Raw genomic sequence first — 16,787 nt, 5'->3', positions numbered from 1 at the left:
CTGTCCATTTACACTGATCATCCATTTACTGGTAAAGGCCTATGGTCTCTTCAAAAAATGTATAACCTTGTGGAACTGGTCAGTTTCATGTGAGTTCATAGATATTGATTGAAACTGAACTAAATCAATGGAATATTTGGGAAGGTGGGACAGCAGGTTGGGTAAGTGGGACACTAATTCTACACTAGAATTCAAGTCCTAATTGAAGTCTCCCCTAATTACCAGATAATGCACTTAGTTTTTACGTATTAGATTTACAATACTGTGCAAAAGTCTTAGGCACATGTAAAAAAAATTCCGTAAAGCGAAGATGCTTTCAAAAATAATGAAATGAAAAGTTTTTAAATATAAAAAAAAATACTATAAAGAGCAGTCTACTGACACACTAATGCAGAAAACAAATAGACAAAATTTATATAAAACATCTAGGGTGCCTAAGACTTTTGCACTGTACTGTATAAATTTATGAGTTAATTGACAAAAATAAAAGAATGTTAATCTGTTAATGACATACACAGCTTAGCTTGAACATTTTTTAGATATGCCTTCTGAATCTCTGACAATTTCTTCTTGATCTTTGCTCTCCAGTATAATGATAAGTGCTATGCTATAAAAGCTATGAGATCAGACTCGGACTCATTTAGTTTGGTGTGTGGCTGCTAAATGGCCATAGGCAGCCACCAGAGGTGAACCAATCTCTTGACAATTTTGGCATTACATGGAGGCTGGTAGAAAGTAGTGCCAGCAGAACAGACCTAGTTTGAACCCAACTTTTTACATAAACCAATCCACTCACATTTGCATCACCTCTAGGGGATTATTCTGTTAAAATACATTTCTAGCTCTGAGAAAAATACAGTTCCGCTGCATTTCTCAACGGGAGTCCACATATACAGTATGTCCATTGCACAAATTTCTGTGCTGTACCTTTCGGTTTTCCATTTGGATACTGAGAAGTGGTCCTGTTTGTGTAGGAGAAGAAGGTAATGATGACATGATCTCTGCCAGCACCCTTTTAATTTGAAAGTGGGTCAGTACCAAATGTGTGGGTCCCTTATCAGCACACTTATCAGTAGTGTACACAAAACATAGGCTAATGGAGAAACTTTGCCAGTATGAGTGTGTCACAGTAAATTTATAGTGGGGGGGAAAAAGATATTAATCTTGCAAGCACTCCATCCAGTGGACTGTGTCTGATTAGTCTCACAGCCAAACATTAGAACGCCACATTTGCTTGTGAGGTCCATCTAACTCTATTGATACAGAAACAACTACTTTATGTATTAAGCTCAAACTACAACACGAATATAAGAAAAGATGTGAGAAGCAAGGTGTTTCACATGAAGGAGACCGGAGGACAGAGGAAACATTTGGAGGAGAAGCTTTAGAGTCTTTCCAGAAGTTAGTGCTTTGTCTCTGTCAAAATAGATTATCTTCCTCTCCTTTTTTGCTCTAAATCGATTCCTTTATGCCTCTCCAACATTTGTGTTACGGCAATATAGAGATGAGTGCCACTGATGCCCCTTAGTGCCACTGAATTTTTAAACTTATGACTCTGCTTTCTCTATAGTAGGGAAAGGACATGGTGAATTTCTGTAGGCCTATGGTTTTTGACTCCGAACTGGCCATTTGATCCAGGATACATCTGATTGATTTGGGTTTAGCTACTCAGCTTGTAAGCTAGCTAACCATAGCATCTGATCAGCTAACCATCACTGTCTCATTGTTACTACATCTGAATTGCACAACAGCTAACGTTACGTAGCTAGTTCCTAGTAGTGGCTAGTTGTTGCATGTTAACATTAACATACTGCTATTGCTAAATTAGTTTACTGGCCAGTTAGCTAGTGAACAAAGCCAAAAACAGTTTATTCAGGTTAACTGAGCTGACTCTTCTCAAGCTACGACTCAGAGTGTTTTAGAGTAGAGCCTAGGGCTAAAGACAAAAAAGTCACATGTGAAAATCCACATGTGAACTTAAAGCATACAGGCCTTTTGGACACGTTGGATTTTCCCATTTCCCATGTGAAAATGATATTTTCACCTGTGAATTATCTCTTTGCATGTGAAATTAAGTGAAGAAAATGTTCATGTGGAAAAAACACTTCACCTATGAATTGAAATTTTCATATCTCAAATAAATCTGTCACATGTGATACAATATATCAAAACTGTTTTGAACTGATATATCTCCCCCAACACATGTCCAAAAAGCACATGTGCTTTGAATTCACATGTGGGTTTTCACATGTGACTTTAGTCTTTAGACACAGTAACCTACATTTGGAAACAAATCTATTTTATCAGACCATTCTTCATAACATTACTGAATGGACCTACACCCATACCATGACTATCTTGAAGCTGGCCACTAGGTGGAGAGCCTAAAAAATATGTCGGGTTGTCTGTAAGGAGGGACTTTAGGGGGGACAGTGTTACTTCCATTCCTTCTGGATGTTGTGGCTATTACCCCTACTGGTCAGTAGATTATGCTTTCTTAGAAACTAACTGCTCCTAGATGTTGGAAATTATTTGAAACTGTCAATGCATTCAATGTTACATTGCTCAGATCAAAAGGAGCAGTCATAGTGGTTCTGAAATAAGGAGAAATTAATGAATTAAAGAGAATTCAATAATTATTACTATTCACAGTAATGTAATATACAAATAACATTATGAGCAAAAGATGATAGTTAAGGCCAAAGGTATAGTTAATGCTCTAATTTAAGGTAAAACTACTAAATCATCCTCATCCCTAATGTGTGCACATACAAGCACGCACATACACACATTTGCTTCAGTAGGTTTATGATCAAAGGTTTGTATGAAGATAAGATGTGAAGGTAGTAGGCATCAGTTTTGCTTTGGGCTGTGACATGTAACATGCTTGTGGCTGCATACATTTTTTCTTACATTACATTTGTTCATACCTGCGAGTTAGATTAGTAGATGCAAATGTTTTATGGTGGCGGCTTGAGTGACTTGAACCTTTCCTATCTGCTTTTTAGTGTATTGTGCAATTCATAATGGAAGGAGAGAGAGAGAGTGTCTTGGACCGTTTTGATTTTTACTATTCTTTTATGTTCATAATACATTTTTAGAATCATTTCCTTGTTGCTGGTTATGTACACATTCAACAGGGGGATTGGAACTCTTATCAGTGTTCATCTGAGATGAGCTGGTACCTGCACTGTCTGTAGTGTCCATACCAGGGTTGGGGTCAGTTCACTTTCACTGCAGTCAATTCAAGAAGCAGATTTTCCTTATATAGAACTGTAGTCTAAGTCTTTTGCCACCAAAAGGTTCTTTTAGCCAAGAAATGATTGAGTATGAAGGCTCTATCATTGTCATGTGAATTGCAGTAAAGATTTTTATTTAGAATTGCATGAATTGACTCCACAGTCTACGACAGATTATCTGGAAAATGAATGTTTGCCCTCCCCCCCACACCCCTCTCTCTCTCTGTCCTGCAGGATATACAGCTGGGAGCTCTTACAAGGTTCCCCCTACCCAGTCCAATGGGGCACCGCCACCCTACTCCCCATCCACTACCCCGTACCCTGCGGCCATGTACCCCATCAGGAGTGTCTACCCACAACAGAACCTCTATGCCCAGGTGAGAAATCCTCCTGATTCTGCATTTTGTCCAGAATACATTGAGAATGCAACACTTACGGAAGAGGTAGACCAAGCACGACCACTTTGTGTCGCTTTGTGTTTTGGGGACAAGTATGTGAGAATTCTCAGTTTGATTAGCATTGTTTATGGGGACCCATTTTGTATTTTACCATTTTCTTAAAGCTACTACCAGTAGAATGTGAAACTTGATGACTTTGCCAACCCCTTGAGTCCCTTAGTATTTTACGTCAGCTGTCGCAAAGATGCTCACCACTTGTTCCCCACTCTGCAGACTGCAGAGACAAATATGTATACAGAAGAGGTGACAAAGAAGTGTCATAATGCAAACTGATTAATGGAACTGGAATAAACTTGAGGCAAATGGCATTTCTAGTAATTAGCTATTGAGCAAGCAAAGCAGGTTTTTTTGTACAACAGAACAGAAAATGCTAACAGCCCAGAAATTACTGTTAGCCTTGGTTACGGGCTAACCAAGGCTAACAGTGAGGTTAGCATTTTGTGAATTAATTTGATATAAATGATATATTGAGGTAAATATTCCACATGTAGGGGTTTCAATTTCATTTTGCCCAAATATAATCCATAAGCATACCTATGGAAAATGTAACCTTGATATTGTGCTTTACTCTAGCAAGCTAGTTAGCGGCTAGTAAGTGGCTACAGCTGTTTGGATGGGATAAGATAGGTAGGTTAGCAAGCTAACATGACTTGCTTAGCCTACCTGAGCTAAAGTTGGAGACTTAAGCATTTTAGGCTACTTCAGGTAATGTTACACATCAGGAAGACCACCAATCTCCAGGAGGCAGGATTGGTGAACATTTGCGTGCTGTGTGCATTTACTGATGTATTAAAGTTCTCAAAATTCAAGCCGTTATCGCTGTCCTTTGGGGCCACCAATGGGCGGAAATATGAAAAAATGTTTAAAAAAACATGTTAGATTGTGTCATAGGGTGGCATCATTGTCTTTTTAAACACTGTCTTTTTAATAAATGTGGCATACACACACTGAATTTGGAATTACTAAGGTGACGGTTTTCTCTGCCATGGTAGATCTAGCATGCAGTCCATTGGACTTGCACAGGAGCTTAGATCATCAGCATGATTTTTACTGGCTGTCACCTGGGCCATCACTCAGAATAAGGCAGTGATAACGGTAACTGTAGGAAAAAGTTCAAATTGCTGAGCCACAGACTTTGCACCCTGCAATGCTGTTACTGTTGAGCTTGCATGCAGCAGAGACCTCGTTCAATGACAATGACATTTCCTTGTGACAAAAACAATCTCTCTCTTCCTCTCTTGCTCTCCACTCAACCCCTTCCCTCTCTGTCTCTCCCTGTCATCCATCCCACCCCTAATTATACATCCGTCCTTCCGTCCCCTTCCATTGGATTTTTTCTTCTTCTCTGCTTCTTTGTCTCAGGGTGCGTACTACACACAGCCGGTGTACGCGGCGCAGCCTCACGTCATCCACCACACCACTGTAGTACAACCCAACAGCATCCCGTCGGCTCTGTACCCGACCCCGGTGCAGGCTGCGGGGCCCCGGTCCAACGCCGTGGCCCTGGGCATGGTGACCGGCACCACCATGGCCATGTCCGCTGGTGAGCGGCTTCATTACAGTCAGACTGATTCCACAGTTATTAGCAGGCAGTTAATAATGTAGTTATAATGGATGCTATGACACGTTTTGCACATCCTCTATATATGTTGTAAATCCATCACATTGTCAGATTTTTGTCGTCTGTTATATATTGCATATAACTTGATCATTTAATTTTTTTTCTTTGTCTCAGTATGTTCCAATGCTGTTACTTTGCACACCCTGAATGCATCCTGTAATTCACATATTTTCATATGTTTAATACTCCCCATTTACTCTATTCTTATTTAAATTCCATTTTTCTTGTATTTGCCGCTGCAACAACCCAAATGTCCCCATGGGGATCATTAAAGTTCCATCTTATTTGATCTTATATTCAACAAATTTAAACTTTTATACTTCCTACATCATGCATGAGGTGTTGCCTTTCAAAAACTGGGAACACTATTACTGCAGGTATAGAATATCTGTCTGGAGGTGGGGAAAGTAGAGGCTTAACCACATCTGGAGGAGCTTAGCCATGTTAGTGCAAATTCCTGTGGACGTAAGATCCAGGAGCCGACAATGCAATAGATAAAACATAGAGGCTGTATTTTAGCATGGAAGTCTACGAGAATTTCACTAAATGCAACATTGACTCCAGCTGCCTGTGTAATCAAGGTTACATAATGTGGCCAATCAAATGTTATTAGTTACCATACATAATCAAATCAACTTTAGGACAACTAATATTCTGACCGCAAGAAATGCAAATATATACATATATACTGTGTATATATATATATATACACAGTATATCTGCTACAATTAGTATTTTAAATTGTATATATGAATTAGTTATTCACAACATCTAGACAGATAAAAGATCTGTATTATTTCAGTCTGATTAAAAAATTATGGTCTAGTTTGTTAAGACATGGAGGATGTTTATTCCAAAAAATTTTCATATTAACAGTAAGATAAAAGTAAACATGTCGTCGTCCCCCATGAACGTTGCAATCCGTCTCTTGGCCAATCAGTAATAAGTATGCCACCTTGTTTAGACCAAGGAGCCAAATCTGGCTTTGGCTTTTGAAGCCAACACTGTTGCCCTCTACTGGCTGGTTGCAAAACACCTTGAAACCACCGACCTCAAGTCAGTAGGCCCAAGGCACATCTTCTGTGTAGAAATATAAAGTCAATACATTTTTCAACAAGAAGTTAAATTTGCGATAGCTAATGTAATTTTTTTTGTAATGTCTCCTCTAATGGTGATTTTTTTTTTTATTAATTGTGCCATGAGGAAGATATTTGTTTGAATTTCAGTGCATGTAAGGAAGTGTGTCTGTATAATTTACTGCTCTTGGCAATAACATGGCCACGCTATGTTCTCGTAGCGGAGGGATACATGCCTCCGCTATGTTCTCGTCTATCAATAAAAATGCTATTTGGCGAAATGACGTTCTAAAAAATATGACCAAACGTCAATTGAAAATCACAGTAGCGGGATATGTTGTTGAATCTGTTCACAAACGTGTTGAATGTCAGTTTTCAGGCTGTTTTCGTGGCCTCATTAAACTGAATTGGAAGTAAAAAGAATTTGAATGGATAGAAAGGTCTTTCCACTGTTTTCTATGGTATTTTGGGTAGTACACCAAAAAATGGCATCTATTGTTGGTTTCTATGGTGAAAACGGAAGTTTGGCCATTAAGGCCGTGTGTCACACCAGCTGCCACACAGCGTGAGTGGGTTAGCTTTGTAATGTTACAAGACTAACGTTAAATGAATAAAATGTGATGACTTACCAACAATAATATAGCGCAATTAAACCCAACCCCAACCGGTCCAAAAATCCTTGAGTAGCTCCTCGCTGACAGCAAAGCGACGGAGACAGAGCAACGCCAGTTTTCCACTGCTTGGCCCTTGCTGTGACTTGCCGCAAGTCGGTTTATACGGAAGCTAGGCCAATGGTACCAAGGAAGTTTTATGTAGGAACGGTACACATAAAAATGGCCGCCGCTCCGACCATCGAGGAGCGTTGATTAGAATGGGAAAGGCCGTTCTATCCATTCAAATTCTGTGTAAAAATCCGAACGCTACAGACTCGTCCAGCTGCATCCAATCTTGGTGATTAGTTTATATTCTGGTTTTCATGGTGGTCAAGTGCCGAATAACCCCCATGTTAAAACTAAGTGGAATATTGCTTTAAGGCCCGGTAAAATTTGATTTTACCCAACAAATTATCTTTGCTTTTCATGACAAAATAGGATACGATGTCATGTCTGACAGGGTGGGCATTTGAACATGGTGCTACTGTAGTCTACCTTGCAGCCAAGCAAGCTTAGCATCATGCTTGAAAAGCAGAAATAAAAATGTTGAACTTTGTGTCTGCGTGTATGATTTCTTGGGTCAGGAGGATGTTGACTGAGAGGTCGTTCACAATATTTTTCCACCTTTCAAATTAAGTGTTCAACTGTGACACTAGCACTGGCTAGCTAGCATGATCATGGTAGCTAGCGGCTAACTAGCTACCACTCGGCTGTGATGCTATCCTCAGTGTTGACTGGTAGGTAGTTAGCTATTAGCTACTAGCATGCTAGTTGGCTAGTATCATGAGGGTAACACAAAACATTTATCAAATCAGTATGCATATAAATGTAGAATTTATTCTGTTTCATGACTGCAAGCCAGGCTGCAAACCGGAAATTCTGTTTTTTTATTTCGCGTGCATAGTCTGGCTGCAAAAATACAACATGGCGGCACCAAGAAACCCCATGTTCCGGGCTTCAAACAGGTCATAGGTGATGATGACACTTGACCCCCTGTGTTTCTGTGTGTGGCACCCAGGCACCCTGCTGACCACGCCCCAGCACAGCCAGCACATTGGAGGGCCTCCAGTGACTGTACCCACATACCGGCCCCAGGGGGCCCCCGGCTACAGCTACCTACCTTCACATTGGTAGAGCCGGCCTCATGTAAGCACTGAACCCAGGTCAGCTTCACATATCAACACACTGTTCTTTCAAAGGGCTGGGGCGAATATGTACTGAACTGTGGGCAGTGTATTGGTATGCGCTATTGTCATTTTGTTGTTATGGAGAAATACTGCTGCTATAGATACTGCAACTGTTGTTGTGGGGAAAACAAATGTAATTCTGGTGTTTTTCTTAAAAATTGACATGGTCATTTATGTGTTGCGTGTGTTTCATGACCCTTGGGCCTGTTACTTGTCATGTAATAACTCCCCATTAATAGAGTAAACCATTAATGTAATAACAGGTTGCAGTTAATAGTGTAATAATCCTGTTGACGTCATAAATTTACCATTGATGTAAGAACTTTTTTTCCCCTGTTAACATAATAATTATTACATTATTGGGTTTTATTACATTAACGGAAAGGTTGAGATTTTCAGTTTTCAAAAAACAACAAATGAATCAATACGTATGGAAGAGGTCTTTGGTGATTATTGTAAATGGCTTGAATTTCAAAACTTTCCACTGTCCTGTTAATGTAACTAAACCCAATAATGCAATTACGTTAACAGGAAGACAGTTATTACTTTAATACTAGGTAATTATTACATTAATGGGAAATGTATTACATTAACAGGATTATTACACTATAATCGAAAATTGTTATCAATTGTTTATTACATTAATGGAAAATTGTTACTTAAACAGTTGTACCAGGACCCTTGAAACCTTTTAAAAACATTACATAGATTCAAAAATACAGGGTCAATGAGAAAATGTCAATGACAAAATATGTTTTCTATTCTGCATTCCACAACAGCTATATGTTTCATTGAAGTTTTATGTAATTTTTGTGTTGATTGTATTAGCTCCAGTTCCTTTTCCCTTTGTGCCCCTAATCTCTCTTCCCTCCCTCTATTTCCATCTATCTGTGCTCTCAGATCTGGAGTCAAACATCGCTCAAGTCTTACATTGGTGATGTTCAGATGGAGGGAAGACCAACAATAAACAGTAAAGCGCAAGGGCCAGCTTATGCATTCTTTGTTTTGGAAAAGCTGCTTTTTTTTATGTTTTTTTTTTCTACAAGCCGATATTTCAGTTTTTTTTCATTTGGACAGTTATTTTATTTTCAACACTCTTACAGTATAATCCAGACATAACGGCCAGTTGTATAGTACATCCCTTGTATAGCTCTGCTTTTTAACATTTTATGTGTTTGTATATATTTTTGTTTCTGAAGACTGGAACCGATGCTCCGCTGGTTCCTCTCAGCAGTGAGAATGTACATGACTTTGTATGCTGCCGAATTTTTTATAATATTTCAGATTTGGGGCTTTATCTTATTTAATTTTGAACAGGGGATCGGCTATTTTCCAGTCATCTAATGGGAGTGTCAAACCTTATTTTACTCATTCTCTTTGATTTGCCTTTGTGATTTTTTTGGGGGTTTGCGTTCAAACGAGTCATCCTCCAGCATAGTTCAGCACAGGTTGTCTTCCAGCTTGTAGCAGTGCATTAACTTGTGGGTGTTGAGGTGGTGAAGCTCCACAAGGAGAATACCTTAAACATAGCTGCAAAACCAAGTAGAGGATATTTCCAGTGTGGTAGTGAAGACCTAACAACTTTATACATCTACTAGAGCATAGTAAGCCATTGAAATATCTTCAGTAGATTAATATATTACATAAGTATCCTGATGGGTTAGTGAGCAGGTTGGTGTAAGGTTATTTTTGTACACACATAAGATCACTGAACATGCAAACTAAATTAAACAGAAGGTGTTTTCTGCAAGTCACACTCCTAGGGGTGTAGAGATATATATCGGTCATACATATACAGCCCAACTCTCAGTAAATATGTCGATTTTTTGATAGCACAAGAGTATTAGACTACATGTTGTCCTCTGTCAGTTTGTATGCGATGAGTTTGGGATGTGTGTGTTAGATTCAATCCCCAAATGTAAGAACTGAAAGGAATGTGTGGTGAACGTGCTGCGAGATTGGTGGCAGGTGACGAGTTAAAGGGAAGCGGTGAGAGGGAAATAAGGGAAAAATTGTGCGATGCTGTAGTCCTCAGGCCCGCGCTCGATACTTATCTCCTATCTCCAAGTGTTAATTCCATTTATAGGCTGGAAATAAGAATCACAGGCAGTAAATCTGATTAAATCTGATGTTTACACAGAAATACAGCCAGGCGACTGCATGACAACAAGATCAGTTTGGGGTTCAGAGTCAAAGCTCTTTAAAATCTGATGTCAGAATTGATGCAGACAGTAGTAAGAGTTGTATGATCTAGTTTATGACTGATGGAGGATTACAGTATTAGTTGAAGCGCTGCATCCTCGCTGATGTCCGATCTGTCTTTCAGAGTGAACCAGGCCAGGATGCCAACACAATAACAGGCAGGGTGGGAGGAAGTTGGTAATGGGCAATGACATGTGGCTGGACTTCTAATGCCGCCGCTGTTTAGAGCCGGAAACTCATTCAGACTGAACGAGTTTAAAGGGGCAGTAAGTAATCTATGACCTTTATCGGCCTCTATTGGTGACCAGTAGGAACTGCAGCAATATCGACAGCTCGGTGGCCTGTAATTAACATAAATAATAAAGACACATTTTCACAATAGAGGGGAGTAACCTAGCTAAATAGAGCAAAGATCCAACAGAAACGTAATATATCACCATGCTAAATACTGGAATTGTAATACTGCTTTGTCATTTGCTTTTTGGCGTGAGAATGAGGCTTTTTGGGAGTGTCTTGAAACTCCGATTGCTGGGGAGTTTTGAAAGCCAGAAACCTCCGCACCTGGCCATGTAATCATTGAGTCATTGGTATTGATCAACACCCCTATCAACCACTCACAGATATACTTGGATCATTTTGTGCTATGGGACAGTAAAAATCTTACTTACCGCCCTTTTTAAAGGGCATTAGGTGGAAATGACCTCCTTTGTGATTTGGGAGAGGATGAGGAAGAAATCAAGTCTATGGCATAGCTCTTCTTTTTATGCGAACACATAACAGTTACTATGCGTGTATTTAACAGTAATAATCGATGCTATAAAACAGTTATTAGCTCTTCAAAGAGGCTTCACAGTTCTGTTAATTGGATTATTTTTGGGTCTCATGAAAGAAACCGTCAGCATCAAATCACTCCAGTTTAGATCAGGAAAAGTGATGACACTGATGAATCTAACTATAAGAAAGACATTCTTACCTGCAATATCCTGAGCACTCATTTACTTACCAGAGATCAGTTGTCAATCACACTTGGAGCTTGAATTTTCTGTTGATGCAGTTTGGGTTTCTGTAGGTGGCGCTCTTTTCTCTCTTTTCTCTCTTCTTTGTCTGTTCAGCCATGGTGGCTATTGCTGCTCATGCTAACTACCCAGTTCTTCTTCTGTTTAATCCAAAATAATCAGAAACAATAACAATGTAAAAGCTTTCAAGAACTGGCTATTGGTCGAATCACTATTGTGTTATCAATCAGTGATAGAGAGTAGCAACACAGACATTTGATATGAAAAATTTGCAGATTTTTACTTTAAACCATAGGTGTTAAAATATGTATTTTTCGTTTTTGGAATGTAATTTAATCTTTAATTGTTTAAATTTGTATTGATCGGTTGGTGTATTACTTTTTAAGATGGAGGATCTTGAGTGTCAAACTGTTGCTCACCACTGGAGGTTTCACTGGAAGTCTGTTAAATGAATGAGCTCAGCATGGAAAAAGGCATTACCTTGCACCTGTCTGCAACTAGTTCACTAGTTGGCCGTTTCCTCTGGACACTGAACCACTACAGAGTAGGCATAATCAGTGATTATTAATCACCTACACTTTGATGACAGAATAGAAAATGACACATTTTAAAGCTTGGTTGTATGCTACGTCTGCTTTGGAGATAATAGAGATCAATAGATAGGTACTTTTGTTCATCAGGAGGGAAACTGAATTGTTGCAGCAGCAACATACATCTGAGACACAATGCACAACATAAAAGAATGCTGTAATATGACTAAGAAAAAATAAAAACAACCTGCCTCCCCTATAATCCAACATTTGGCACTGTAAGCAATAAACATCCATACACAATATGTACAACAAAGATATTTCACATATCCTCTTAACCGCATATTGACATATAGTGCAAGTCCATATCTTGATTTTCCTCGCTCTGCATGTTGCCCCATTTGACACACTGCTCATAGTGCCATATTGCACATAATGGCATAGTAGCATCATTGCATTGACAATGCAAAGACTGACATACAGTACTGCATATGAACACCGGAAAAGATGACGTTGACTTATCATGCATTGTAAAGTGATGACATACTGCATAACAGTGACATATTGGCATAATGAACACATAGGGAAAGACGGCATGTTGACAGGCAGCACCTCCAGTGACGGTTGTATTCGCATGTAGTCTACAGAGGCAGGAACCGGTTCTTTAACATCCAACTATCTTTGGGTAAGGCATAAGAATAGAAGACCTTCAAGAATAGATTTTGCTTTAAAAGACTACCCCGACTTTTTGGGAGTTTGGTCAATTGGTCACCGTACCCAATATGTGAAGAGATTGGTACCAAAATCTGTGTCTCTGGTAGGTAGTTCTATCTGGTGCGCATGCTAAAGCTTTAGCATACAGTATGTTAAGTAATCGTAGGCGGTTAACATTATCCAAAGTATTAACATTGACGTTTGAATCTACAGGCCATAGAATAGAAAATAATACCAGTTTTGGATTTCTTAAAGGTTTATCTTCATACTTTGGATAACGCTTATCGCCTACGATAAAAGATGCATATGCTAAAGCGTTAGCATATGCACCACACAGAGCTACCACAGACACAGAGATGATTTTGGTACCAATCTACACATATTGGGTAAGGAGACCAATGGGCCAAACTCCCAAAAAGTCAGTGTAGACCTTTAAGTTTCAAATTGTTGTAAGTTTCCTTTGGTCCTTCAGCCTTATCCAACCTTAATTTGAATGCTTACTTTTAGAAAAAAAAAAAATGTAATGTGTCTTCCAGACAGAAATGTGAATTTTTGACTAGAGTCAGCACCTTGAGATGCAGAACCTCCCAACCCAGCGTTATTACAGTGTTCTGCAGCAATGATGATAGAACCTGTTTGTAACACTGGGTTAGGATTACATTAAGGCAGAGAACCACATTAGAGTTGTGTATATGAAGTGTACATTTGTTTTTGTTTTAATGTTGTATATGACGATCAATTAGTGAAGCCGAAGTATGGAAGGTTTGTAATTGTAATATATTTACTGTATCATGTTGAAGATTGAAAAACTAATAAAATCTTTCCACAAAAAGCCCATGTCTGCTCTTGTTTGGTTTCTTCTCGTCTTCTCGAGAATCTCCCACAGTCACCTAGCTAGCTACATAGCTACCACCTTTAACTTACCAGTCAAAGTATGTATGTGTCTTTTCAAATGATAACTTTTTCTGTATTTCTAATAGAAAGAGCAGGGAGCAGGGAGAAGCAGGACATGACCATGAGAAATTCTGCCTGATATTAGCTACAGTTAGCTTGGCTTCGTACAGATAGCTGGTTGACAGTCATAGTATTTATACAATTTAGGGATATTTTTTTTTTTATCAATTTCTACCTACTCTAAATTTTACCATTGTTTTGCACTTTTTCTGCACTGTTAAAAGGAGAAGCAGAGAGCAGAAAGGTGAGGAGTAACTCGCTGGCCAGATGGCAATTCATAGTATTCCCATGATGTCACATGCATTTCCTACCAATATGGCGCTTTACAATACACACAGCTCATTGGCTGTGTTTGTCATTTGATTGTAATCACCTGTTAATTTATTACAATCATCTGTTATTTTCCTACCAAGATGGCCGTGTGGTGATGTAACAGAATACTATGAATAGGATATGATGACATAGAATTTTATATTCTTATGATATTTAGGTTGTTACAGTATTTATACATAAATTTAAGGGATGCTCTTCTAACTTTCAACATTTCACCATTGCTTTTCATAACAGCGGGTGATTCTGGGGTGCATTAACAAAAGCACTAAATATTCTGCTTTCTTTTCTAGCTAGCAACAGTACGTCTTCATACAGTTAGCAGGTTGACAGATAAGGCATTTATTACAATTATAGGGATACCCCTGTTAATTTCTACTCCAAATTACTGTTACTCTTACACTTTTCCTGCACTGTTAATAGGAGGAGCAGGGAGCAGCCTGTTAGAACAAGCCTACATGTTATGTTGAATAGCTGTGGCCTATAGTATCTCATTTATTAGTTTAATCTTATTGCAGGATATATTTAAAAATCAAATTGGACAGGGTCATTCTGCAACCTGGTAAAAACCGTCTGCCCCCCTCACCTCTCAAATGATCGCTCCATAGCCAACACAAGTGGTTCCCAAACTGGGGTCCAGTGACCACCAGGGGTCTTTGAAGGTGTTCCAGGAGCCCACAGGGAAAAAGAAGAATAGTTTAATTTCACTGTTATTTCATTCCTAGAGGGACAGTAGGACATTGGGTTCAGTTAGTGTAACTGACATTATGCAGGAGGTGATCTGACGACTAAATATAAAAGCACTGAGAACCACATACACAGATGTGTAATCCCCCTTTAATCCTCAAATTTGTGTCCACTAGAGGGATCAAATCCAGCGTTATCAAAGATGGCCTATGGTTGAGAAGATGAATCACTCAATAGTAAAAACACTAGTCTGTAACTTTCTGGGTGTTAATACTTATACATGAACATATCCACACATAATACTGTGTCAGTGGCCATTCTGGTTCAGACCTGAAACAATTTATTTCTCAAAAACTATTCATCAAAAAATATTAATTTTAGCTCTGGATGTTAACAATAGGCTACTTTCTGTTTGTGTGCAAAATTGGTCCAATGAAGCCTTGGATGTTTTTACTGGAAGGTATCTGCAACAGTAGGCCATAAGTTATTGATCATGAAATGTATAATGTAATACAAGTGTAGTCATTGACATATCTTTCTGTTGCTGATGAAAAGTGAATTAATTCAGTGTCACAAAGTGCTAACAGGCCAAGAATTATGTTGCATGGGTGTGATGCCAGAAAGACAAAATTATAGCTAATTAGGTAATGTTAGTACCCAGTAAAATTTCTCATAATTCAGGATTTTGATACTCTGTTATATTGTCTGTAATGCCCCAGTGTCAGATTCTTGAGACGTTTTGATAATCAAGAGGTAGGGCCATAGCAAAATAGGCAGAAGGTGCAATAATAGCAGGATAATTGACGGTGGTCCATTTTTTGCGCTTTATTTTGAAGGCAACATCATTAAACCGGAAATCTCAAATCTGATTTTTAAACGACGTAATTTCCGGCAAAGGGGGCAGGTCTTAAATTGTCAACTAACCGAAGAACAACAAAAACAAACAGATAAGACCAAGGAGGTTCCGGGGATGGTGAGTGCAAAAGTCTCACTGTATTGGTAAAATATAAATGTAAACTGTGTGCACCTCGCATTAACATTTTCTCATTATCTTAATTTGTGACTTTATGAAGTCTTGACATTGACAAAAATCCCCGTAGCTACCGTAGTGTCATACCGATCCAAAGGTAACGTTAACGTTACACTCCTGGACAACCTGTTACTTCAAACACAAATTAGTCGGTGACACTTTTTTCCAAGAAAATATTGATTGCCAATACTTTCGCAAGTTGGCCTGGCTACAGACCGAATTCATTAATCCAATACTTCTGTCCAAAGTCTATGTTTAGCTTGTTATTTCGTCCATTCGTTTCTGCTGGAGTGCCATAGGCCTCTCTGGCACAAACAGCCCCGATACGTGCCGTGCTCTCTGGCATGAAGAAAAAGTCAAGTCGAACTACATTCAGAAATCTGGTAGTTTAATGTTGCCTTACTTATCGGCAAGTATACATAGCAGGTAGTATATGGCTTTAGACCTTTTACGAATCCATATAAGCCACCCTTCAATTCGGCATATATCCAATACACTAAGCAATACTCATTACAATAAATTTACAAGTATTAAAATTGGTTCACCTATTATTGCCACAATTTTCTTCCAACAAAATACACCGAGGGCGATAGAGAGCAGTGTGATTCAGTTTTAAAAGTTGAGAGTGCTGCTTGGTGTATTGGATGCATGTCGAATTGAAGAGTGCCTGCTAATGATTTGTAAAAGTGCCTAAATTATGTACTGTAATGTACATAATTGTACATTAATGTAATATGAATGAGAGTTTGGAGTAACTTTCTCTCCATTCAAAAGAGAACGTTGCGTGCCCGTTTGTTCTATAGACAAATATCAATGCTATTCTGCAACGATGGAATCGTTCAATAAAAGTTATTCAATTCTGACATGTTCAATCATTCCTCTTTCAACTGTAATGTAATGGCTTTTAAACAAACATGTTGTCATAGCAGCGAGCTGAACTCCCCTCCCCCCCTCACAGCTACCTCCATCTTGTGTCAATTGTTTTCCTGCCTGCCAGGTACCCAGCTGTCACTACCTTTCTTTAGTTACCTTTGTACTGGAAGTCTCAGTGCTTTTGTTGAGGAGTTGAGGGTGTCTTTCTGTGTAGTTA

General features: G+C 38.9%; 1 protein-coding gene across 3 annotated transcripts in view; it reads left to right on the top strand.

Annotated features, from left to right (window-relative positions):
- LOC139921183 (protein FAM168A-like) overlaps positions 1-13,522 on the top strand; it is a 41,760-nt gene extending 28,238 nt beyond the window's left edge. For 2 of the 3 annotated variants that reach the window (XM_071911353.2, XM_078286602.1), the window contains 4 exons: positions 3,474-3,616; positions 5,060-5,240; positions 8,066-8,210; positions 9,135-13,522. In XM_071911353.2, coding sequence (XP_071767454.1) covers positions 3,474-3,616; positions 5,060-5,240; positions 8,066-8,181 — 440 coding nt within the window. In that variant the 3' untranslated portion in view covers positions 8,182-8,210; positions 9,135-13,522. The remainder of the gene's footprint in view (positions 1-3,473; positions 3,617-5,059; positions 5,241-8,065; positions 8,211-9,134) is intronic. The other variant, XM_078286601.1, reaches the window with a different exon arrangement.
- Positions 13,523-16,787: the final 3,265 nt, after the last annotated feature.

This window comes from Centroberyx gerrardi, chromosome 11, assembly GCF_048128805.1.
Source record: "Centroberyx gerrardi isolate f3 chromosome 11, fCenGer3.hap1.cur.20231027, whole genome shotgun sequence".
In the NCBI taxonomy this organism is placed as follows: domain Eukaryota; kingdom Metazoa; phylum Chordata; class Actinopteri; order Beryciformes; family Berycidae; genus Centroberyx; species Centroberyx gerrardi.
The sequence above is the reverse complement of the archived record's forward strand: the minus strand, read 5'-3'. Positions and strand labels throughout refer to the sequence as shown.